General features: G+C 28.1%; 1 protein-coding gene across 4 annotated transcripts; it reads left to right on the top strand.

Moving 5' to 3' along the window:
* The first annotated feature begins 5,486 nt into the window (after positions 1 to 5,486).
* LOC120077668 (protein LIGHT-DEPENDENT SHORT HYPOCOTYLS 3-like) lies at positions 5,487 to 9,493 on the top strand. Of its 4 annotated transcripts, none has more exons than XM_039031622.2 (2): positions 5,487 to 6,326; positions 9,471 to 9,493. In XM_039031622.2, the coding sequence occupies exon 1, from the start codon at positions 5,703 to 5,705 to the stop codon at positions 6,273 to 6,275; it is 573 nt and encodes a 190-aa protein (XP_038887550.1). In that variant the 5' UTR covers positions 5,487 to 5,702; the 3' UTR covers positions 6,276 to 6,326; positions 9,471 to 9,493. The 4 variants fall into 4 exon arrangements, with proteins under 4 accessions (XP_038887550.1, XP_090169630.1, XP_038887549.1 ...); XM_090313504.1 differs by lacking the exon at positions 9,471 to 9,493 and adding an exon at positions 8,653 to 8,923; XM_039031621.2 differs by lacking the exon at positions 9,471 to 9,493 and adding an exon at positions 8,687 to 8,923 and having other exon boundaries at positions 5,488 to 6,326.
* Positions 9,494 to 25,185: the final 15,692 nt, after the last annotated feature.

Here is a 25,185-nt window from a genome sequence, read left to right as displayed (position 1 = left end):
TCATTTTGAGAAAAAAATAAAAGGATTTCATAATTTTTATAAGATCATACATAGACTACTCAGTGAATTGTTTTTTTTTTTTTTTTTTTGAAACTAAGATACATAAACCGAAAAAGGCACCATGCTAAATTACAACACCTCACTCCCCTTAAATAATAAGGGAGAGGATAAAAGTTCAAAGACATCTTTCTAGACTAAAGAAGATCAACTAGTAGAGGAAGTTAAAGATGTACGATTATGAATAATTTTGTTCTCCTCTTTAAGGACCTTACAAAAAATACGAATATCTACGAACGTAGTAAGATTAGGAGCCTCTTTCGTGCGTACCTAATACAACTCTGAAATCAAAACCACATGTTCTCTCATTAATTTATATATTACCCTTTAAAAATTTATGTGATCAAGAAAGAGAAAAAGGGAGGGGGAGAGAGAGAGAGATTTTGATCCCTTCTACTGTGGAAGAAAGAAAAGTGGGCATTGTAGGATCACAAAACAGCTTAATATACTGTATGTCTGGGGAAAATTAGACAAAATTTTCTTGGTCTTTTGCTTGTTTTGGGTGTTTTGGGGGAAAAAAAACATTTGCTGCCAACTGGGGTAGATGTGTGGTTAACCTTTTTTTTTTTTTTCTCCTTTCTCTCTCTCCAAGAAATAGTTTTTTATAAGCAACATTTATATATTTGGTCTACATAAGAACATATATATTACTCAAATTTCTTACCTTTTATTACTTGTTAAATTAATAAATTATCAATATTTGAATGAGAAAAAATGGTCACACCTAAAAGTTTTACCTGAAGAACTAAAAGGAGTTGCCAACTCATTTAAGATCTTTTCTTGGAATATGACTGTTGCGGGTGAATTTGAACCTCACACGATAGGCCAAAAATTAGGAATAGATAAAAGAAAATAAATGCTAGATAAAGTTGATTTATCTAGTCGCAACTTATTAAGATTAGGAAAGATTCATCTCATCTTTATCATAAAAGGAAAAGGTAGATTCTATCTCATTCTCCCTATAAATAGATTATTATAACTCAATATGAGGCATATTGAACTTGATCTGGGATCTAGATCCTAAATTAAAACTTCTAACTTCTTCTCTATTCTTCAATTCTCTTACCGACTTAGGTATCAGAGCCATTTTCCTTTGTTTTGCAAGTCCTCTCTTCCCCAAATTATAAATTTACTGTCTGTTGCATACGAAAGTCAGGTAAATTGCTTGGCCAAATTTTGCCATAAATAATAACAATATGTTTGGTGGATGATTTAAATATCTAATCTTATAGTCGATGATATAATAATGATGTCTTAACAATTGAATTATGTTCAAGTTGGCAGTTGATAAGAGAAGAAACAATGTATCAATCACGGTATATATTACACAAATTGAATAAAAAAAACTTAAATCATTAGGTTAATGTAAATTATCTTTTTTTAAAAGCCAATTTAATCATGGTTAATGAAACTCGGGGTCTTAATTAGCTTATGAATATAATGATGTGTTGTGATAACTAAGAGGATAATATTAAGGATTTTTTAGTTAATTAATCTAGAGGTTGATAATCGAACTATCAATCTTATGCAATTGTTCATTCAACTATGTTTGGATTGGTTAATACTAAGAAATTAATTAAGTGTATACCGACTTTGTTATCATGTATCGATTTTAACCCTAAAGATTGGGTTAGACATAGATTGCCTTAAAATCAAATATCATGAGACAAAGAGGAATTCCTAACCCAAAATTCACACTCCACGAGATAGGATGATCAATCTCACTTGAATATTCTTGACATGCAAATCAACACGTGATTTGCAAAATTCAATAAGCTCTCCTAGCTAATCTTGAAGGAAGCACAAAGACCAATTTTAATTTATCATAAAGACTATCTAACACGGCCTAAGGGCAAAGCTTAATATAGTATCCCAGTGAAATCCTAATCCCACATTATTAATCATAGTAGAAATAACAAAATTACCTCTACTTAATATGTCATAAAATAGATAAAATTGGAAAATACTAAAATTACATCAAAACTATTAAATGAAGTATAAGTAATAAGTTGATGCCTAGGACGATTCATTTCATTATCACTATAGACAAAATAGTTATGCAAGGAATTTGAACTTACAAAACTCTAAGTTCTTTTACCATCTTCACCCACTATATGGATCTTATTAATTTTTGTTCTCAAAATAGTTTACATATTCAAACTAAACATTTTATAGTCCATCTATTTTCTTTTTTAACAAACATCCAACTTATGAGTTTAGTTGTGGAATGAAGTATATTTCAACTCTAAATGGAGAAAAATAAACATAATTAAACAACAAGATGTAGGTTTTTTAACCCCCATATATTTAACCAATTAAACTTATTGTGGTATATGACCCTAATGATAAAAAAATTTGACTAGCCAATATTTCCACAAGAAGCTATCTTTTTCAAAATAATAATAAACAATAATAGTAACCATATCAAACATTTTCTTTTAGAACATTGAATACTAACTTTTCTTTTTTAGATTCATCATTTTTTGAAAAAAAAAAATGTAGAGTTACCATATAGGTGTTTGGATATAGCCACCAAAGAGTGAGAAACATTTATAATACTACTATAGTAAGTATATCTTCCACTCGTTTTTCACATGTAAGGTTACTTAATATATTAATTTATTTCATAAATCTCGGATTATTCTTAAATGTCAAATTTATGACAAGTAATGAATAGAAATAGTATGAAAAAAAATCATACGATGATACTACTAAAACTTTTCTAAAGTCTACAAAGTAAGACCATGAAAATAATTCTTAAAAAACAAAATGTTAATAATTAAATTTATCATAACTCATTAGCATTCGGATTAGTAACACAAAGAAGTGAGAAAAAAAAGTATTACAACAATTTTATTTGTTGAAGATCCAAACAGATAAGAAACTCCACAAACTTTATAAGATAAATGAAAAAAAGAAATAAATTTATATTAAAAAATGTGCTTCCAAGGTATTAAGAAGACCCATTCTTTTATTTGGGAAGATATCATCACATAGACTGCCACGTGGTGTAAAAAAATCCAATCTGTTTAGTAATTATGATGCATCTTCTATAGTTCTTGACTCGAAGACTTTTCTCTAGTCATTGTACTTCTTTACTCTTTTGTATCTGAGCTTTTCTCTAATTCATCTTGTGTTAAGCTATCCTTTTTTTTTTTTAATGAATGCATCACTTTTGAATCGGGATATTATTAATATGCTATGAATGTGTCAATTTAATTGAAATATCCTGGTGTGTGATCCTTTATTTTTTTTTGTATATTGTTAAAAAAAAAAAAAAGTATAAAACTATTAACCCATTTGAGAGCCTTCATTATTCAAATGATTTGATTACTTTATTAATTGAATGCATCAATTTGGTGATGAAAAAAAAAAAAAAAAAAGCTTAGGATGCTCATGGCATTTATTCTACTAAGATCCAACAAAGTTGCCATTAAAATTTGTCGAATTATAGGTGATATGACTAAGACCAAATTGGCATCCTAAGCACTCCCAAGATTACGCAAAGCTAAATTAATTATATCCCTTTCTCCAAAATACAATTTACACTTAGATAAACCGTCTGATCTTACGAATATGATATCAAAATTGTTGCATTTTGGTTTAATTTGGATTTGATTTATTAATCAAAAGATACCTATATATATTCCTATTATATAAAATATATATAGGGTTTGAAGGACCTTAACAAAGAAAAAAGCAAGCTGTTAAAATATGCCAAATTAGAGTTAGAGGTGAGAAGGGGTCAACTTATATATATGGTTCATAACATGTATATTCATGAGGCAGTTACAAATATAGTAATTAGATCTAAAATATTAGTAGATATCACAATGTAAAAAAATTTACAAATATAACAAAATTTAGATACAACTCTCAGATTCAAATCAGTAATTAACTATATCGTTGGCAAGAGTCTATTGCTAAAAGAAGTCTATTAGCGATAGAATATGCCATTGACAGATTTTTCTATATTTTTAAATTTTTAAAAATGTTATACAGATAATTATTAGTACTAAAACTGCTACCCATTGTAATTATCTTATATTCGTTCTAGTTAAATCTTTGTGTAAATAATAAATTTGCATTTTATTTTAGAAGTACCCTATATTTTACAATATTATCCATCAAATTTCATAGATATTTCAAAATTATCTTTTCACTAGAAATTCGATAGAGTTTTAGATGAAAATTGAGATCTATATTATGTGACAATCTAAATATTTGTTCTAGGTCACCATCACATTATTCCAAATCTCAATTTCTATTTGAAATTCTAACTATTCCTATGTAGTTTGCAAGTATTTTTGTGAAAGGTCACTGGTAAATAATATTGCAATTGACTGAAAGTATCGAGGTAATTTAACCAAATAAATTTATGTTCTTAAAATTTGGGATTGTATCATTTAAAACCTCAAACAAATCATTGTTACAACTAAAACTAAACTTTCATAAATGAATTAATTTAGACCCTCCATTTTAAGATTACATTTAAAACCATTAATGTCTCTATTTTTTAAAATCAAAATAAGTGGTTATTCATCTTCTCTCTTTTCTCTCAACTTATTTTAGAACTCTTCATACTCATTGTTGGATCTTTTGTCCCAATATATTATTAAAAGAAACTAAGTACAATACTCAATTATAAACTACCAATAAATGATCTAAATTGGCTCACCCTAAAAATTTAGGGGTTAAATTAATACGATCATTCATATGAGATTTTAATTGATATCACCTCCCAATATAGATTAATTTTTTCCTCTAATTTTTGTTAATGTACTAGTTTTAAGAACATCAAGTGCAATATGGTCATTTTGGGAGATTTGGATTGGATGATGGGGTCTTGAAACATATCATGTTATTCCCTTGAATTTTACATTTCAAGCTTTTTGGCTGTCTCCATCTTAACCTACTGTCCACCTCCTTTCAGCAAAAGAAAGTACCATTATCAAAATTTCTCTCTCTTAACAATTTCAATTGAAGAATAATAACTCTAAGAAAGAGAAAACAAAATTCAATTAATTGTCCTCTTCAAACTTATTTTTGGGGTTAAAACCAAACAACAGAACTTATTCACAAACCAAAACTACCCAAAAAGAAAATGAAGCAAAGATTTTTAAAATAAAATCAGCTGTTTCACACAGTCCTTTCTGGGATTTCTTGTTTATAGCTTAAAAACAATGTAGGGAAACCCCAAAAGAGGTGAAGTCTTCTCATTTCCCATCATCAATCTCATCAAAATAATAATAATAATAATAAATAAATAAAAATTAATCCCTTTTCTCTCTCCCTTCCCTTAGGCTCTTTCTTACACACACTTCAAGAATACAAATTTAATAATTCCAATCAAATAAATCAAATCTTGTGTCTTAGATTTTCTTCTTTTTGTCCACTGTCCTTCTTTTCATGACAGACAATAACCATCAAAAGTAATAATCTCAATTCTCAAACCATTTTAATATAACCAAAATCTATCCCATCCATCTCCCCTCTCCCCCTCTCAATATTTATTTCCCCACCCCCACCTTCCATGGAAGAAGAAGAAAATAAGAAAAAACCCTAGCTACCCCCGAAAGAAAAAAAATCCAAACTTTCCTTTCCCTTCTACAAATTTAAGTACTCTTCCATTTCCAAGATCCAAAATGGATTCAATACTCCCTGAATTTGAAGGTTTCAACAACAACAACAATCAACAACAATTTGGATTAGTAGTTTCCAATACTACTCTTCAAAATTTAGTTGTTGGTTCTTCGTCGTCGTCGACTTCGAGTCGTTACGAGAATCAAAAACGACGAGATTGGAACACATTTTGTCAATACCTTAAAAATCATAGACCCCCACTTGCTCTTTCAAGATGTAGTGGAGCTCATGTTCTTGAATTCCTTCGTTATTTAGATCAATTTGGTAAAACCAAAGTTCATACACCAATCTGCCCTTTTTACGGTCACCCTAATCCTCCTGCCCCTTGCCCTTGTCCTTTACGTCAAGCTTGGGGCAGCCTTGATGCTCTTATTGGTAGACTTCGGGCAGCCTTTGAAGAGAATGGTGGGATGCCCGAAGCTAACCCTTTTGGTGCCCGAGCTGTACGGCTTTATCTTAGAGAAGTTCGTGATTTACAATCTAAAGCAAGAGGAATTAGCTATGAGAAGAAGAAAAGAAAGCGTCCTCAACAGCAACAACAACAAATTTCTCAATCAATTAATGGAGCTAATTGAAAAATTAAGGAAAAAAATTTCCACTTTATGATCAAGGAAGGCAATTAGAGGGTACCCTTTTCTTCTTTAATTTTATTTTGATCTTCTATGTTTTTTCTTTTTAAAATCAATTCTAGGGTTTTAGTTCAAATTTAACTAAATTTTTTCCCTCATAAAGAGGGAAATTATGATGGTTTAATTTGAGGGTTTTTTTTTTTTTTTTTTTTTTTTTTTTTTTTTTTTTTAATGTTTTTAAGGTGTAACCCACTTTCTGATTACAAAATTTAATCATCAATATGATCTATTTTCTTGGAGTTTTCATGTGGGTTATTTTTATTTTTATTTTTTTTTTGGGATTGTGTACTTATAATATGACTAATAATATATGCAAGTTTAGAGAATTTGTGTATTTTTAAGTCAAATCCATATAATATTATCATGTGTTAATGTTTGATTCTTTTTCTTTTTTGGAATTGTGCACTTATGACTAATATATGCAAGCTTAATCATCAATCTGATCTCTTTCTTGGAATTTTCATATGGGGTATTTTTTTTTTTGTTTTTTTTGGAATTGTGTACTTATGATCTGATGACTAATATTCAAATTTAGAGATTTTCTGTATTTTTTAGTCCAATCCTCTATAGAATATGATCATTTGAGTGTTTTGTTTCTTTTTTTCTCTTTTCTATTCTTCTTCTTCTTCTTTTTTTTTTTTTTTTTTTTTGGAATTGTGTACTTATTACTATGCAAATTTAATCATCAATCTCATCTCTTTCTTGGGATTTTCATGTGGGTTTTCTTTTTTGGAATTGTGTACTTATGATCTGACTAATATATGCAAATTTAGAGAGTTTCTGTATTTTTAAGTCAAATCGATAGCATATGATCATGTGTGTATATTTGAGTTTTTTTTTTGGAATTGTGTACTTATGATATGACTAATATATGCAAATTTAGAGAATTTGTGTATTTTTAAGTCAAATATTCCATAGAATATGATCATGTGTGTATATTATTTCAGTTTTTTTTTTATATACATATATATAGTTTAGTTTTGTATATTGGTTGATCAATTGTCTTTTCTATATGTCTGTGTTTTTCTGTTTGGAACTTCAAAAGGGCAAAAACAGCCATTGGGATTATATCATAAATTGTTATGCTTTTGATGCAAAACAGTGTTGGTGAGACCAGCAGTGAACTGTTAGTGGGTACTGCAATTTTTACTTTCCCAAAAACAAATTAATTTTTTTTTAAAAAAAAAAAAACTTGATGGAACATATACAATGTACTTGGGTTTCAACTTTGCAATGCTCATATAAAATTTTACAGATTATTTGCAGATTTTGTTTCCTTTCTTACCCCCACTTTTCTCAACATTATTATTTCCCCCCTCCATTTCTTTAATTTTTTTTTCTTGATGGCCATTTCTTTAATTTTTTTTTCTTGATGGTTCTTCAGCTTCCAAACTGTTAAAATTGAAATAACTCTATAAAAACATTTATGTATAATTTTTTTAAAAGGGTCTTTTTTTTTAATTTCTTATTGGTTAGATAAATTCCTATGATATAAAATATTTGAAGCTTTCATTCTTTTTATCAATGATTGAAGAAGATTAATCTAACCAGTAGTTAGGTAGATTTATATGTCAATTTTAGGGTTAGGGTTGAGTAAAAGACATGTTTGGTAAGAGTTTGTATTTCTTTCTCTCTCATAGTTAAGTGATAAATTGTTTTAAATGACAAAACTACAATATTTTCAAAGATAGCAAAATAGAGGGATGTTTGGGACAAAAAGTTGATTATTATGTTTGGGATAAATCGTTGAGTTATAATAGTTTGTGTTTGAAATGTAGATTATTTTAGTTTTGGTCATAATAGTATGTATTTGAGGTATAAATTATTTTAATTTGAGAAGAAAATAGTAAACACTGTAGGAAAAAAAAATGATGAATGTAAAATAGTAAAAATTGTAGTAAATAGTAAATACCGTAGCAAATTGAGGTTTTGAAATAGTGTTGTCTGTAGTTAATTAGGAACTACAAAATGCTATTTATTGTAGTAAGATGTGATTATTATAGTTTTAGGATAATTCTTGTCACAAACACACCCTGAGAGACTATTGATAGACTGACATTTTGCTATGTTTACAAAAAAAAAATTTGTTCTTTTTTCTATATTTGATAAAACAGTCTTAGTTAATTGAGATATATTTAGAGTTTTTTTTTTTTTTTTTTTTCTTTTTGGCTGCTGTCATGTCATTTGGTAATTGAAGAGCTAACCATGGAAAAGATAAGTGGTAAAATTGTAATTTTTCCATATTGATTTGGCTACTATAATTAGTAGAGTGTGATGTCATTGTTGAAAAACTTTCACTGTTTTCACTTATTTACTTGTAAAGTTGCAGCTGCAAGTTTCCTTCTTTGTCATGTCAGTGTCTCCCATGTCCAGGAAGATGAGTGAAGTATGCTGCAACTTAGAACATTGAAAGAAAAAGTAAAGAAGTGGAAGATGGGGGAAAGGGGGGAAGGGGAAAAAAAGAAGAGCAAAAGTATGTATGAGAGAAAACCCTTTGGCATTCAATACTGATCATGTGACAAGATCGTCTGTATGATCAGACATGTTGAAGTATGATTATAATTAAATTTACTATAATCCATAAACTTTGGTCATGTTTACTTGTTCCGTAATTAGAATTATTATAATCGTAATAAATTATTTTTATTATTGTTCATAATTCATAAAATATTATTCATTAGTTTTCTGTGAGATCCACTTTTCATCTCAGATTGATTTATTACTTGGAAAATGAACGTGGTCTTAAGTTTTTGGATTGATTAATGATTTAACATTAATATCAGGGTAGAAGATTAAATACCTACAACGTCATTTTTTCTTTTATTTAATACATAAATTTCAAAACTCAAAAGGTAAAGGGTCGTTGTTCAAGTATTAATATAATCAAATTTACCATAAGCTACTATCCTGATAGATGATTGTAACTTGTATCTTGTGCAGTTAACTATGACTAGATTAGTAAACTTCTAGATCAAACTTTTGCCAACTTAAACATTGTTCATTTGGTTAAGACATTCTTCATTTGTTTTAAGAGTTAGATGTGTTTTGTCCTTACCTTCCATTTGTTGAACTTTAAGAAAGTTATATTTTTGTGTTTGTGAGATTCTAGTGTCTTGTGTAATGTATATTCTCTTTCTATAGGGAAAAAAAGTCAATTGTGTTGAGCTTGGGGATTCAAGCTAATAGTACTCAAGTAGAATAATATGAGGGGATTGTATAAAATGTATCAAATGATTGTGATTAAATTCATTCTATGACCAAATAACTTAAACTTTTTATTAAAGATTTTATATTGGAAAAATTAAGAGACTTCACACTCTATAATACAGATGAACTACTCATTCTCAATTAGTTTTTAGGTGAGATTTTATGTTATCTAATACTTTTGTGTCAAATATTGATATTGATGATTTAATAAATAATTAGGATTTTTCTTGTTCAATTATCTTGTGATAAACGGACAAGGTCAAAATTAACCTCTGATGGGATTCTTAGAATTGAACTTTAACCTAAAAATTTGAATTTTGAGGCGTCGACAAAATAAATCAATATGAATATGAATGAGTGAGTGAATAAAAAAATTAAGTTCAATCATAAATTTAGGCGAATTTAGTCCCTATAGTTTTGAAAGTTAGAGTTTAATCTCATTTGAAAAACGTAACCCTATTGTTTTTTCTTGTTCCTATTGTTTACTAAAACCCTCTCTATGAATATTTTATTAAATCATAGGGACTAGACTTTTCCAAAAGAAATTTGCGTACAAATAACTCAAAATTAAGTAAAAGAGAAGGCCCAAAATCAACCATAAAAAGGGAAAAAAATATATTTTTTATAAAATCGAACATATAATCATATCGCTCAAAAGTTTTTTTTTTTTTTTTTTTTTTTTTAATGCAAGTAATAATAAGTAGAAATTTTACCTCGATCACAATTCACAAATTCTTTATAGGTTAAATTATAATCTTAGTTCTTGAACCGGCAATTTCATGTCAAATAGGTGAGATCTATGAATTTTAAAAATCCTCAAATTTTCAATTTTTTGATTCAAGTCGTGACATATTCAAAGTTAAAATGAAACAAAATTAAAAATTTTAAAAGTGTTTAAATATTTTACTTTTTATAATTAGTTAAAATGTTTATCAATTATATTATATTTACATAATAACATTTTGTCGCTTATCTTTTTATACTTCGTTGATTTTTTTGTGATTAAATAAAAATATCGATTCATTGTTGTATATCGATTATAATGTATCACTGAAAATTTAGTACAAATATAAAATCAACTTATTGATTGAATATATGGCTAAATGAAAATTTTTCTTCCAATCACTTCCATCACTTCAAACTCTCTCCCATTTCACTTCTAAAAGAATGAATTTAATGAAAATAAATAATAAATATGAGAAGATGTGCATTAAGAGGGTTGAGGACCACTCCATTTGAAGAAGTTTGAGGGAAAAAGGTCCTCCATTTAGGATCTCTGCACCCTCTATTAATGGATGGATATCAATACATTCACTATTATTTTCCCACAAAAAAACAAGCCTTTAGAGGGACAAGAGGGGATGGTGGATGATATAAATTTTTGGTGCTATTCTTTGATTAGAGACATAACAAATCAAAATGGACTTTTAAAATTTTGTAAGTTTAAAAAGTCTTACCTCAATGTAAATTTATTTATCTAAATGAGTATAGTTTTACCGGCGTAAAATTTGTATTATTAACCTTAAAGTGAAAGATTTGATTCTCTTTATAATGCTCGAATTTATAGAAGCACGTGAATGAACGGAGATCACATCTAAATAAGAGAGATCTTGAGGATATGGAAGTATGGTTAGCAAAGACTTAAAATAAAATTGAAAGTTACTACATACACCAACGAAGTGCACCTTCCTTTTCGTTGGCTCAATCATCGAAACTCCAAAATTAAGTGTGCTTAACTTGGAGCATTCTATGTTGGGTGACCTTCTTGGAAAACATGTTGAAAGTACTCATGTTAGTCTATTGGGACAGTCGGTTTAAAACAAGTAAGGATGATGTTAAGATTGCAGGAAATGCAGGGAATGTTGGAGCCATTGAGTGTCAAATTCGAACTTTGAATCTTGGTTTCAATTTATTTCGACAGTAATTATTTTTTTAAGTTCATGTTCATCGAGTTTTTTCTCTCTCGTAATATGAGAAATTTATTTTAGTACTATTCTTTTTAAATTAAAAAAAAAACTATGAGTTTACATATTAAGTAATATACTATCAATAATGTATGTCCGATCCATTTACTAACCATTTCATTTTATATTTTATTTTTGCAGATTAAGTTTGTTGGCCTTTTTTTTCTTTTGCTATGTTCGTTTAGTTTTGCTATCTATTTTTTAAATTAATGTTTTCAAAATTTAAATCAAATTTTGAAAAATTTAATGCAGTTGTTTTTTAAATTTGGTTAAATTTTGAATGAAAAGGTAAAAAAAAAAAAAACAAAACCCAATCTGGTAAAAAAAAATCATCTTTAATGAAGAAGTTATTATATGGGCTCAAACAATATATCAATAATGTGCACTAAAATTGCCCACATAAAAGAAAAAAAATTGGGTGCTCCCCTAGATGCACCCATTTTAGTACATCCAAAGTATTGTCTAATAAAATATTGTCATGTGTTATTATTTTTTTTTTTAAAAGAAATTTTTTTTCTAGCTCTCTTTTTGTGTGGTTAATAAGTTGAGAGTATAAACTTAAGTGTAATCTAAGTTACACCTAATCATTGTTTTACATAAAACTGAAAAGATAATGACACTTTCGTAATTTAATTAACAATTGAAATAAATATCTGTGTGGACAATGTACTATTGTACTTGGGTACCATATTAATGCCTATTTTAAAAAATAAATAAAAAGAAGAAAAAAAAAAAGAAAAAAATTGGCAAGTCTCATCAAAATCTTTGCTTTTTGATTAGACCCTTCAGCTTATGAAAATAGAATTATAAATTATGTCACATGATTAATGCTTAAAACATTAGATTTAAGTATAGTTTAAGTTGGTAGGAAACTACTCAATGTGATAAGAAAGGAGTGATTGAATAGTTGCATGGGATGCTTCTTTCACATATCACATGTGTAATTTATACATATATATAAATGAAAAGCTAACAATATATGAATTATTGCACTTTACTCCAAAACATTAATCATCATTTACTAGCAACCAAATCACATGCCAGTTTCCTATCTTGATATGATTGATCAAAACCTTTCTTATAGTATTTCTTCGGCATAAATCAACGATAATTGTTTTTAGGGTAATTATCTATTGATACCGATAGATCGTAATAGATGTCTATTCTGGTTTATCAAGTGACATTTTTTTATATTTGCAAATAAGTTGACTCATCTTCTTTTATTTGAAAATAGTCGTAGTTTTTATCGAGTTCTCTTTTTTTTCTTCTTTTTTTTTTTTCATTTCACTTTTATGTAAAAACATTGTGTCGGTGAAAATAGTATGCATGATATGAAGGAAAATCTAATTTCATGATCAAATTTAATAGGTCGAAAAGCTAAAATAGTTTATTCGACCAACGATCATCCCTTGGCCCCAAGATGATTTGAAACCAGAAGGGATCATGAATTTATGGGTAAAGAACAAAGTTTGGTAGTTTCTTTATCATCTCTATTATTTGATTGAACATTTTCTACCAGCCGTAAAAAAATTGATGGGCCAAGTTAATTTGTAATTGAACTTATAATTAGTTGTTTTTTTCTTTTTTTTTTTTTTTTTTTTTTGAGAAAATAATTTAATCAAAAGTTGTATTACAACCTATTGGTCCTATACCTATTTTTGCCTTTTAAAATAATTTATTAAACCTTTATCCAAATTCATATTGGTTAACATCAATATCTACGTCATTAAAACAAAATATTATATCAAGTGAGTTCATCTATCATGTCTATATATTATTTGCCACGTTAAAAGTTTTAACCAATGTCGAAAACATCATGTTTTTTAAAAAAACTTATTTTGTTTTTAAAATCTAGTTTAGAAATTAAATGTATTCTAAATGAAGGTGAAAATTTTTCGAAAAAATTGGGCCAAAACCTGCATAATTTTCAAAATACAAAAGTGAAATTAAAATGATTAGTCCAGTTTGATAATTCATTTTCTTCTTTAAATGATATGTTCTCTCACAATTTTAGTAAGCTTCTCAAAGTGTTTAAAACAAATTTTAGAAACAAAATCAAGTTTTTAAAAATAGTTTTTTTTCTTTTTTCCGTTTTCAAAATTTAGCTTTGACGTATTTAAAGGTTGGTAATAATATTAATGCAAGAAAATAATTATGAGTTGAAATAATATTTATAAACTTAATTTTCATGAAATATATAGAAAACCATAAATAATATGACTATCAAATGGTATTAGATAAATATAGGGTTCAGTCTCAAAGCCAAAGGATAATGGGAAAAGGAATTCATGAATGTTTTAAAAATTATGAGATCCCTCCATCTTTTCAATGTGAGATCATCAACAATGTTTTTCTAAAGATAGTGTCTCTTATTTGATTTGTTTAATTTTAGACCGAATACTTGTTTTGGCTTCATAAACTCTATTACTATATTAGAGAAACATAAAGTTTTATTCCAAAATTAATTGACATTGAAAAGAGTAATCTATATATGTTTCAATGATTGGTAAAGTCCCACCATTTTTTCAATACGGAATTCTCAACGAACCGAGCTAAATCATACCATAGAGGTCCAAAATAAACAAAAAGACATGGAAGGGAGGTTATGCAAAGTGGGTGAGTGTATATAGTTTCTTCAAATTCCATGATTTTAGTCACTAAATTTCAATTCAATTTCAAAGTAATTGGACAAGGTGGATATGCTTCCATTGAATTAATAATCATGTCTTTCAAGGATGGATCACAATCAAACTTCCATCAACAACAGTGTCATCTTTTTGTTTAATAGTCACCAATTTATCTGATTAGGGAGCAACTGGGACACCCATTAGGACATACCTTATAAGCAACCCTAAACTATTTGTCACCCTCACAAAATGGCTTTCCCTTACCCTTCATTTATACCAACTCCAACTTAATTTCCCCTATACCAAAAAAAAATGAATATACATAAAAAAGAAAACCCCCACTCTTCGTAGTCAAAGATTGCCCATCATTCAAATTTGGATCAAATGTTTGGTATTTAATTTCTCAAATGGGTATATATGAAGATAAGAATCTTATTGCTAAATTTATTATTTTTTGGATTATTTGGTATTACTCGTAAGGCATATAGCTCAACTAGTTGAAGATTTCAATTTCTATCTTCCACAAATAGTTGAACTTTAACTTGAGGATTCTAAATGGAGAGACGATCTTTATAAGATATATGAGTTGTTAGCTCACATAAACAATTATTTTTGGTCAAAAAAATTATAAAAGGGATCCAACTCAAGAATGGTGGTGAACATGAAGACATCATCTTAAGAAAACATGTTGAACATATTTTTTTAGCCGTCTATAGAAAATTCTTTTTTTGGGCGATGATATTTGTAACAATTTTAGTTATGTCTAATCTAAGTTAACATTATAGGTAACTCGTATAGTAACTAATAATCTCATCAATCTGTAATTGGGTTTAGACTTGAGCTTTTCTTATGTTGTTATACAAATACCAGTTGCCACATGTCACTTCGAGAGGGCCAAAGAGATCATCAAGGGAAGGACAAGATGACGAGATAGAGTATATACACCTAATTGATGCTTAGTACTACTCAAACTCGTCACAATCTCATTAAATCTTTTTCTAAATAGTACAACGAGATTCATAAATATAGTTACACAAAGATTAACTTATTAATTACTAAAAATACCTCAAGTTAACATTATTTTAAGCATCGAAATATGTTTGGCAAAATGTCTTGTGAGTGAGAGTATCTTTGCTTAGCTATTGTTAGGAGAAGTTAGTTTATTCTTGTGAGTGTCATTAATAAAGTTGTTTTTTCCTTTTCCCCTTAGAGAAGTAGGAGGCTAAACAGTAATTCCTAATTATTCACAACACAACATCCTTAACATTTACAATACCTTGAATCACAATATTCTTAAAAAGCCATTTTAAAGAAGGATAATAAGGTACCAACAAGGCCTTTTACTCTCTCTCTCTCTTTTAGGCTTTTCCATAGGCCATGGAATCTAACCATTTTCTTTTTCTTTTTGTGATGGAGGAGAAGCTGATACCCTTTGGGCCATATTAAAGTCATTCTACCCCTATTAATATATCTGTCAACAATCAAGACTTTTTTTTTTCTTTTTTCTTTTTTTTTTTTTTTTAATTTCAGACTGTTAGGATTTAATTTAAGGAAACTGTTACATGTACCATAATCTATGACACATGTTCTCAAATGTACCTTTGGAGAAAACTTTTTATTTTGATGGTCTAATTGTTCTTCATTCTTATTTTATATCTATATCATTTTTCTAATACTCGAGTTGTTTAGAATTATGTTCTCCACCCTTTTGGTCCTTCAAGGGGGAGAGAGATGAAAGATAATTTAGGGCCTGTTTGGGGTTCAATATTCTACGTTTGACCTACTGATATACCATCTTCCCTTTTCACTTCTTTTAATATGTGTACAGTGACTCTCATTTAACAACTCTCTCAACTTCTTCCCCCCTCCCCCACTTCCTACGTCTTCTCCCTTCTCATATCCGATCGTCACTCTCATCACTCTCTCCTCTCTTCCTATGACCCACTTACATTTTTATTTCTTTACTATTTTATTGAGTCTATTTCATTATACTTCGGACATAATTTTTTTTCCACTATATCCATTTTATTAAGAAACCATGGTATACCAATCTAGTTCCATGCATCCATATTTTACCTTCAAGTTACATACATTGTTTTTTCCTCCAGTGTCTTGTGATAGAGTACATTAATAATTTATTATCTATAAATTATGTCATTCAAGTTCTCATTTTTATTTGTTTAGTATATCAATTATTTATCTATATAATGTCTATTAAAAAATCACAATATTTTGGATTAAATTCTTGTACACAATTTCTTTTTTTTAAAAAAAAAAAAAAAAAAAAAAAAAAACTCTTCATATACAACATCAATATTCAAAATCTACTATTCAAAAGCTCATTATAAAACCTCAATAGAAAACTCATGTGTGAATATATATGAGAAAAACCTCAACGAAATTCCTAAAATCAAACTGAAGCAAAAAAATGTCTCATTAAAATATTTAACTGACAATTTATAACCATTTAGTTCCCAGTAATTTTTAAAAATTAAATTTATAAATACTATTTTCACTCGTTTATTTCTATGTTTTATTTTATTTTTTATTTTCCTTACTTTTGAATTTTTGAAGACTCTTTTCAAAATTCAAGTCATGATTGAAAATTATATATATATATATATATATATATAGTATTAAAAAGTGGAAAAATGTTTTAGAAAAAAAAGTTGATACATCCATCCCTAGCTTAGAGTTAAATTTTGTATTTTTAAATGTTGGTACTTCGTTGACTATTTACAATTAATCTTAAATTTTGACTGACTTTTTTTTAAACAATAAAAATAAAAATTATTTAAAAAACAATAATTGAATACAAAAAACCGAATTGATATAATAATTGAATTATAAGATAAAAAAAATAGTGTTCATATAGACAAATTATTTTAGAGTACAAAAAATTGAACCAAGTAGCATTGATATAGGAACTCTGCACACCAAAATACAGATATATGAACTCATATATAGCAACTCTATACCCAAACACAGACATCATAACTTCAGATATCTTATATTATCTCAATCAGCCTCTTTTTAAAGAGAGAGAGAAGAGATAAATTTTTTAAATATTATTTTTCTAGTTTAAAATGTATTATCATTCTTTAAAAGAGTGATTTTTTAAAAATAGAAAAAGAAGGAAAATTATTTACACAAAATAATAAATTGTAATCATTTTACTATCAGTTTCTATCACGGATAGATTTCTATCAGCATTTTTTTTTTTACTATTTCTATAAATAATTTGATATTTTTTCTATTTGTGAAAATTTTTCTTATTTAAAATAATAGTAAATTTACTTCGAGCACAAATACACATATTTTTTAAAATTCAAAGATTGAAAATGTAATTTTTCTTTAAATGTATTATTAATAACTAATATAAGCATAATTTTTTTTTTTTAATGTAGTTAAGGCATATTAACCTCTCTTAAAACTCAATCTTCTCTTTCTAAGACTTATCATTTTCATTTTATAGCATTATAAGAATAAGAGAACAATCAATAAAAATTAAAGATTTAGAGTACCAACTTCGTTGTAGCGTCGATGAAATAACATTTGCTTCCAAAGTTTTTTAAGGTAATTAAAGCATAATTCAACTAATAACATATCAGTGATAAAAAATATATATATGAGGTTTAAGGTTTTTTTTTTTTTTTTTTTTTTTGTTGTTGGGTAAAGGATACATTCAAATTTTTTTTCCACGAGATACAAGGGTGTGTTTCCAAATTCCATAACAACTAAAAGACCTCATCTTATAAAAACTTAATTATTTTGGCTCACGTTTGATTATAACCATTTAGGCTCCATTTGATGATTATTTCATTTTTTTATTTTTTATTTTAGAAAAATAAACCTATTTTCTCTCAATTTTATACCATCATTGTCATTTTTTTTAAGTATAATGGTCGAATTCCTAGCTAAATTCCAAAAACAAAAACACAATTTTAAAAGCTACTTTTTTAGTTTTCAAAATTTGGATTGATTTTTTAAACTATTGGTAAAAATAGATAACAAAGGAAGAAATTTAGAGGTGAAGATAATGTCTTACAATATTGTCATATTTTTTAAATATAATAGTCAAATTCCTAGCTAAATTCCAAAAATAAAAACACAATTTTAAAAACTACTTTTTTTAGTTTTCAAAATTTGGGTTGGTTTTTTAAACTATTGGTAAAAATAGATAACAAAGAAAGAATTTTAGAGGTGAAAATAATGTCTATAGGTAATTTTCTAAAACAAAAAACAAAAAACAAAAAAAACAAAATAATTATCTCAGTGGGCCTTAACTTTTAGTTTTTTACTTTTCAAAAATTAGGCTCATTTTCTTATAACTTATCTACCATGATTTTCATTTTTTCTAACTAAACACTTGAAATTCTAAGCCATACTCCAACAAAAAAAGAAGAATTACTTTTATAAGCCTCGTTTGTTTACCATTTCGTTTTTTTTTTTTTTTTTAATGGAGCCTATTTCCTTTTTATTTTTTACAATGATTTGCATCTTTCTTAAGTACAATAATTGAATTTTAGCCAAAATCCAAAAACAAAAGTAAGTTTTTAAAAGCTACTTTTTTTTAGTTTTTAAAATTTAGCTTGGTTTTTTAAACTGTTGGTGAAGAAATAGATAACAAAGAAATAAATTTGGAGGTGAAAATAGTGTCTATAAGCTTAATTTCAAAAATCAAAAATAAAAAATGAAATAGTTACCAAACGAGATCTTAGTTTTCAAAATGTACATAAAATGTTTATCAAATAGGATCTATATTAAATGTATTAAATAATACATAGTTCCATCATAAAAATCAATTGCAATGAGATGAATAGTTCATCTACTTTATTTAAGATTGTGAGGTCTCTTGATTATTCCAATGTGGGATCTTCAATTTGACATGTCCGTTGAAGAAGTTGTCTCCTTCATCTCACCATTTTTTGTTCAGATCCTCAATTTTGGATCAAATGCCCATTATTTGTGCTTTATAGGCTCCGATGTCATATATTAGATAACATGAAATTCTTTTCCAAACCAATCGACAATGGGAAGAGCAACTCATTGATCTTATTAAGATTGTGAAATCCCTTTGATTTTTTCAATGTAAGATCCTGATCAATATGCTCCCTTTAGATGGTGTCTATTTGAGTTGACCATTATAGATTTATATTCCAATTTTGAGTTTTTTTTATCAAATGCTCGTTTGAGTTTTATAGACTCTTATCACATTACTTAACATGGAATTTTATCTCAAATTAATTGATAATAAGAAAAGTAATTCGTTTATCTTATTAAGATCACAAAGTCCCTTTTAAAATTTTTTGAATGTGGTTCTTCGACATGCCCTTCAAGAGAAGGGTCACATGAGAAAATAAAGAGGCTACAACAATTTGACTGCTAGATCAGACTTTCATCTGTTACCATGCATTAAACCACTTTGTCCAATTGTCAAACACATCCAACCATCTGTCAAAATGGTGAAGATGACTTTCTACATATCAAAGCTAAGCTATCTATAAAATCATAACTCTGATTCTGGTGGACAAAATTTCTTTTCTAATTTTCTGTATTTTATAAGTATATTATGTTTCAATTTCTTTAATTACTATATTCTTCATCTCTCTTATATAAATATTTGAATTCTTAACTAAATTATAAAAATAAAAATTTGTTTAATAATTGTTGAATATAGAGAGACTTCACAATTTTATCAGATATATGAGATATTGTTCTCACTAATATTCAATTAGTTTTGAGATAAAATCTCATGTTTTTTAAATAATAACCATTCAAATCACGTTTGATAATCATTTGGACCCCGTTTGGTAACCATTTTGTTTTTTTTTTGTTGTTTTTGAAAAATAAGCTTATTTTCTCTCCATTTCTTACAATGATTTGCATATTTCTTAAGTACAATAGTTAAATTCTTAGTCAAACTCAAAAAACAAAAACAAGTTTTTAAAATTTAAGGCCTTATTTGGTAATCATTTCGCTTTTGGTTTTTGTTTTTGAAAATTAAGTCTATAAACACTATTTCCATCTCCAAATTTCTTTATTTGTTATCTACTTTTTACCAATGGTTTACAAATCCATGCCAAAATTTAAAAACTAAAAAAAAGTAGTTTTTAAAAATTTGTTTTTGTTTTTAAAATTTGGCTTGTAAAAAGTAGATTACAAATGAAGAAATTTGAAGGAAGAATTAGTATCTATAGGCTTAATTTTCAAAAACAAAAATAAAAAACGAAATGAACACCAAACGGGGTATTGGTTTTTCATTTTTGATTTTTGACAATTAAGCCTATAGACATACTCTTTCACTTATTAGTTGCAATATTTGTTATCTAACTTTTAAGAGTGTTTTTTAGAATCCAAGCCAAAAATTAAGAATTTAAATGTTTACATATTTAAGATGAAAAACATTATTAATAAATTGTGAGAAAACAAGCAATTTTTTCAAAAAAACAAATAGTTATCATTCAAGACTTTAGGCACTTGGTTATAATCATTTCACTTTTAGTTTTTTATTTTGAAATTTATGTTTGTTTACTCATAATTTCTTACTTATGGTTTTCATATTTCATATGTAAACACATTTGAATTCCTAACCAATTTCTAAAAACAAAAAATAAGTTTATGAAAATTACTTGAATTTTTTTAGTTTTAAAATTTTTGGTTTTGATTTTGAAAATACTGGTAAAATATAGACAAAAAAAAACATATAAACCAATAGATGAAATTAGTGTTAATAGGTGTAAATTTTCAAAAACAAAATGGTTACCAAGCATGATAGCTTTAGCTTTTTTGTTTTAAAAATTAAGTTTATGAATATTAGATAACATGGAGTTTCATCTCACAAACAATTGGCAATGATAAGAATAGCTCGTGTTTCTTATAAATAATGTGAGGTCCCTTGATAGTTTCAATCTAGGATAATCAACATGTCCCCTGAAGATGGAGACTCTTTGGGTTCACCATAGTTAGACCGGATCCATTTTTTTCTTATAAACCTATTACTTGTTTGGGCTTCATTGGCTCTGAAATCATATTAGATAACATGGAATTTTATCTCATAACCAATTAGTAATGAGAAGGAGTAGCTCATGTCTCCTATAAAAATTGTGAGATTCTTGGATTTTTCAATTGTTGGATCCTCCATAAATAAACTCTACTTCCAAATATAATTGATTTCTTTATTTAATTATTCCCATTCTCTTTTATTTTAAAAAATCAAACCAAATTTTGTAAACTAAAAAATGTAGTTTTTTTCTTTTTCTTTTTTAATAAAAAAACAACGCTACACAACCAACAAACTAACAACAGTCACAATCCTCGTGAAGAAAGGAGAACATCTAATCAGGGAAGCAAGAGTTCCAACTGGCCTCATGTAGTTCTTGAATAGAAGAAGAAGATAGGGCACAAAAACAAATAAAACAGCTCATGCGAGCAAGTGAGTAACAAAATTACATGAACAATTGCACTTTACAAAAGAAATGACACCCATACAATGAGCAAGCTCCATCGTAGCATCAACCACATTCTTAATTTCTAAGAGATCAACTAACGACTTATTGAGTATACTAATAATATTGACTGGATTCGATTCCTCAATAAAGGGCTAACACGACTCCCCTTTCAACAATAACCTTGATTTAATTGGTTCACATTCTAGTGTTTTGAATGGTCATCCATGATCAAAATGTTTGTAATCAGGGAAGATAGAAGATCCTCGACAGTCACAAACCACTCAACCCAAACCTTTAGTCCTTTTTCTCCTTGCTTCAAAATGCATCAATTGTCAAGCTTCCAAAAACCATCCAGGGGAGGGGACCACATGTTCTGTCTCATACGACTCCTCAATCTCACTAATGTAGGAAACACATTAGCTCCCCAAGACTGGAGATCAAAGAGTTATCAATCATATTCAGCACATAGCTAGTGAACTTCAAACTTCATGCAATGGGCTCCTAAGTTGAGCAGGTGGTTTATATAATTCCACAGATTCCACAATACACAAAAGGCTTTAGGAAGATCAACCCCCCTAAGCTTGTTTTCGATCCAAACACAACAATTCTTTCCTAACCACTCTTCCCTAGAAACAACAAATGAGTCAAGTAAATTGGCGAAGAAAGTACACCACACTTTTCGAGAGAACTTACACAACTATATGACATGACCAGTTGTCTTTTCTAGATTCTTGCAAAATAGACAAATGGTGTTAGAATCAATCCATTTTCTTAATATTAGCACGATTATAGATTGTGTCATTGACGATTCTCCATGCGTAAATCTTGGTTCTTGGGATTGCCTTAATATTATTTTAGAATGACTTTCAAATAGGATTTTTTTCTATAGGATGAGGAAGAGATCCCATTTTGTGAGAAATTTAGTATGGTAGCAAGGACTCATGACTGTAAAAAACCTTTTTCTTTTTAATCTAAGCTCCATATAATTTTATCTTTATTGTGTTGATTCCCTTAAAGGGTATTAAGAATGTCCTTAACATCAGCAATTAGAAAGTTGACTCTAACAACCGAAACCTTTCAAGTTCCAACTTCTCTGATCATCCAACAAATCTTTCACTCTTTTAACAAAAGAGATTGTTTTCTAATAGGTGAGCTTCAACCAAAGTTTTTCTTTTGAGTTTTTGCAAGATGATAACACATTATTACTTATGAAACAAAGCTCAAAGATTATACCTAGTTTTTTTTTATGGTCACAAATTGAATGAGGATTGGAAGGATTGATATTCTTTTCAAAGTAGACAAAACCAAGATGATGTCAATATTTGACATTTCATGATTACAAAATTGCTTTGTAAGGGAGACTGTCCAAGTGAATTCTAAGAAAATTAACATCATTTTCTTCTTGTGACTTTAAAATTGTTTTACAAAGCTTTGATTTGGATTTGAGAATGGAACTTTCGAAAGAAGGAGAGGATGATATAAATCGTTCAAGGCATCAAATTATTATTTATATTTCATTAAATAATTTTGGTGTAATTTTAGTATTTTTCAATTTTATCTTTTTTTAAATATTTTAAGTAAGGATACTTTTGTCATTGTATTATGAACTATGATGTGGCAATAGGATTTTCTTTGGGAGGCTATTAAAGTTTTGCCTTTAGGTTGTTTTGATAAGTTTTACCATGAATCAAATTTGGCCTCTGTGCTTTTTGAAGGATGTGTGAACACCTGATGCGGACGCTGATTGTAGCCCAATTTTTAATTTTCTTTTCAGAGGACGACATGCTTTATAGAAAATTTAAGAGGAATTAATGGGAAAAAACACTTACCCTTGAAGACCAAAAACTTTACTAAATTCCTCTTCGATCCAAACTCGAATTCTCCTGGGAATACGAACACCTAAAAGTTATAGCAACCAAAAGGCCAACTCCAGAACCACCACAATGAAAACCAAGGTATTCTCTGAGGGTAAGAATCTTTAAGAGTTTAATGGGTTTCATTCTTAATTTTGGCATGAAGAGAGCTTTTGTTGAGAGGAATAGTTGTAGAAAAGAATCTATTTCTTTTGCTTGGAGAGTTCTATCTTACGTACTACTAAGAAGAATGGAAGGTGAAGATGCCAAAAGAAGATCTCAACTCCTGCCCATCCATGCCCGTAGTAGAGAGAGAGAAGGGGAAGGGAGTTAACTCCCTCATTTACAAATAATTTAAAACTTAAAACTAATTTTTCAATTTTAAATTAATTTAATATAAAAACATATATACATATATATAATAACTACCTTACTATGTTAAATCATATGTCATATCTAATATAATATATAACCTATAGTTTATATTATATCACATATAATACAACTTATAGTATAATATTCTCTCATTTAACCTACAGTATTTAATATGAATCATATCACATTAAATTTAACCTATAATTTTTAAACATGAATTACATTCATACAATTAATATTTGAATCATATTCAGATATGTATTCTCCTCTCATTTAACTTTATAATATAATGTATCATATACATTACATTAATTATATCATATATAATTAATTCTTTCAATTAATTTGAACTATTCAAATTAATCCAAAATTAATTCGATTCTCATTAATCTCAATTAAGCTACCGAGGAGACCTTATAGACTTATAGATTGAAGCTTCAATGGTATTTGATCAATTAATTAAACTCTTTAATTAAATTAACCAACTTTCGTTAACTACTGGTCACTCAACTAAAGAACGATAGTTGCACTCTTCGCACTATAAATATATTTTTGTGTCAATTGGATATAATCAATCAACAATACGTTGACTCTTCACAATTGCTCGTAAATACAATTAAACCAAAATTACCATTTTGTTCCTATAGTTACATCTAACTCCTTAAGTACCACTGATCCCTTTAATGAACAATAAGTTATACTCCAACTATAACTGAACCCCTCTCGGCCCAAGAGAGAGTGTAGCGCCACATTGTTCAAACACTGGAATCAGCCCTTAAGAGAGTAATTTCTCTACTTACTTTAACTACAAAGAAGGGGTGAATTCCTTCTTGTGAAGTTACGTTCCCAGCTCCACAATTAGACGAATCCCCAAAATGGTAGGCATACTGAGTTGGTGATATAGGCCACTTTCATCCATGTAGACCAAAGGATCATCTTCATAGGCAGGAGTTCACAACTCACTTAGGATTCAAGTCAAGTCACCTATGGTTATCCTGATGAAATGTAAGTCTCTTCTATCAATAGTGTTATATAGAGACACTATTCATTTTGTGGTCCAGTCTTATACAAACTCTTCATATAAAACACCCTCGCTTACATGTCTCCACATGTGATCAAGATCAGATCATTTGTAACACTTTACAACAATTGTAACAACTACAAAGCGGGGTTGTATTTGTAATGTCACCAGGATAAGATACCTATGATCCACCTGTATGTCTCCATATATATGTTTAAGTTACAGAAGATAACCTTGGATCTTAATTTATTGGTTTTGTGGGTTAATGCTACTAAAAGTCAAATAAAATACTTCTTATTTTATTAGATAAATAAATTATTTGTACAGTATAATTACAAACTACAAGACTCATGAGATC

Source organism: Benincasa hispida, chromosome 5 (genome assembly GCF_027475165.1).
Source record: "Benincasa hispida cultivar pf3 chromosome 5, pf3_genome.v1.1, whole genome shotgun sequence".
Lineage (NCBI taxonomy): Eukaryota > Viridiplantae > Streptophyta > Magnoliopsida > Cucurbitales > Cucurbitaceae > Benincasa > Benincasa hispida.
The sequence above is the reverse complement of the archived record's forward strand: the minus strand, read 5'-3'. Positions and strand labels throughout refer to the sequence as shown.

Coding starts and splice junctions, on each gene's coding strand:
- LOC120077668 (XM_039031622.2), top strand. CDS start 5,703: ATGGATTCAATACTCCCTGAATTTGAAGGTTTCAACAACAACAACAAT.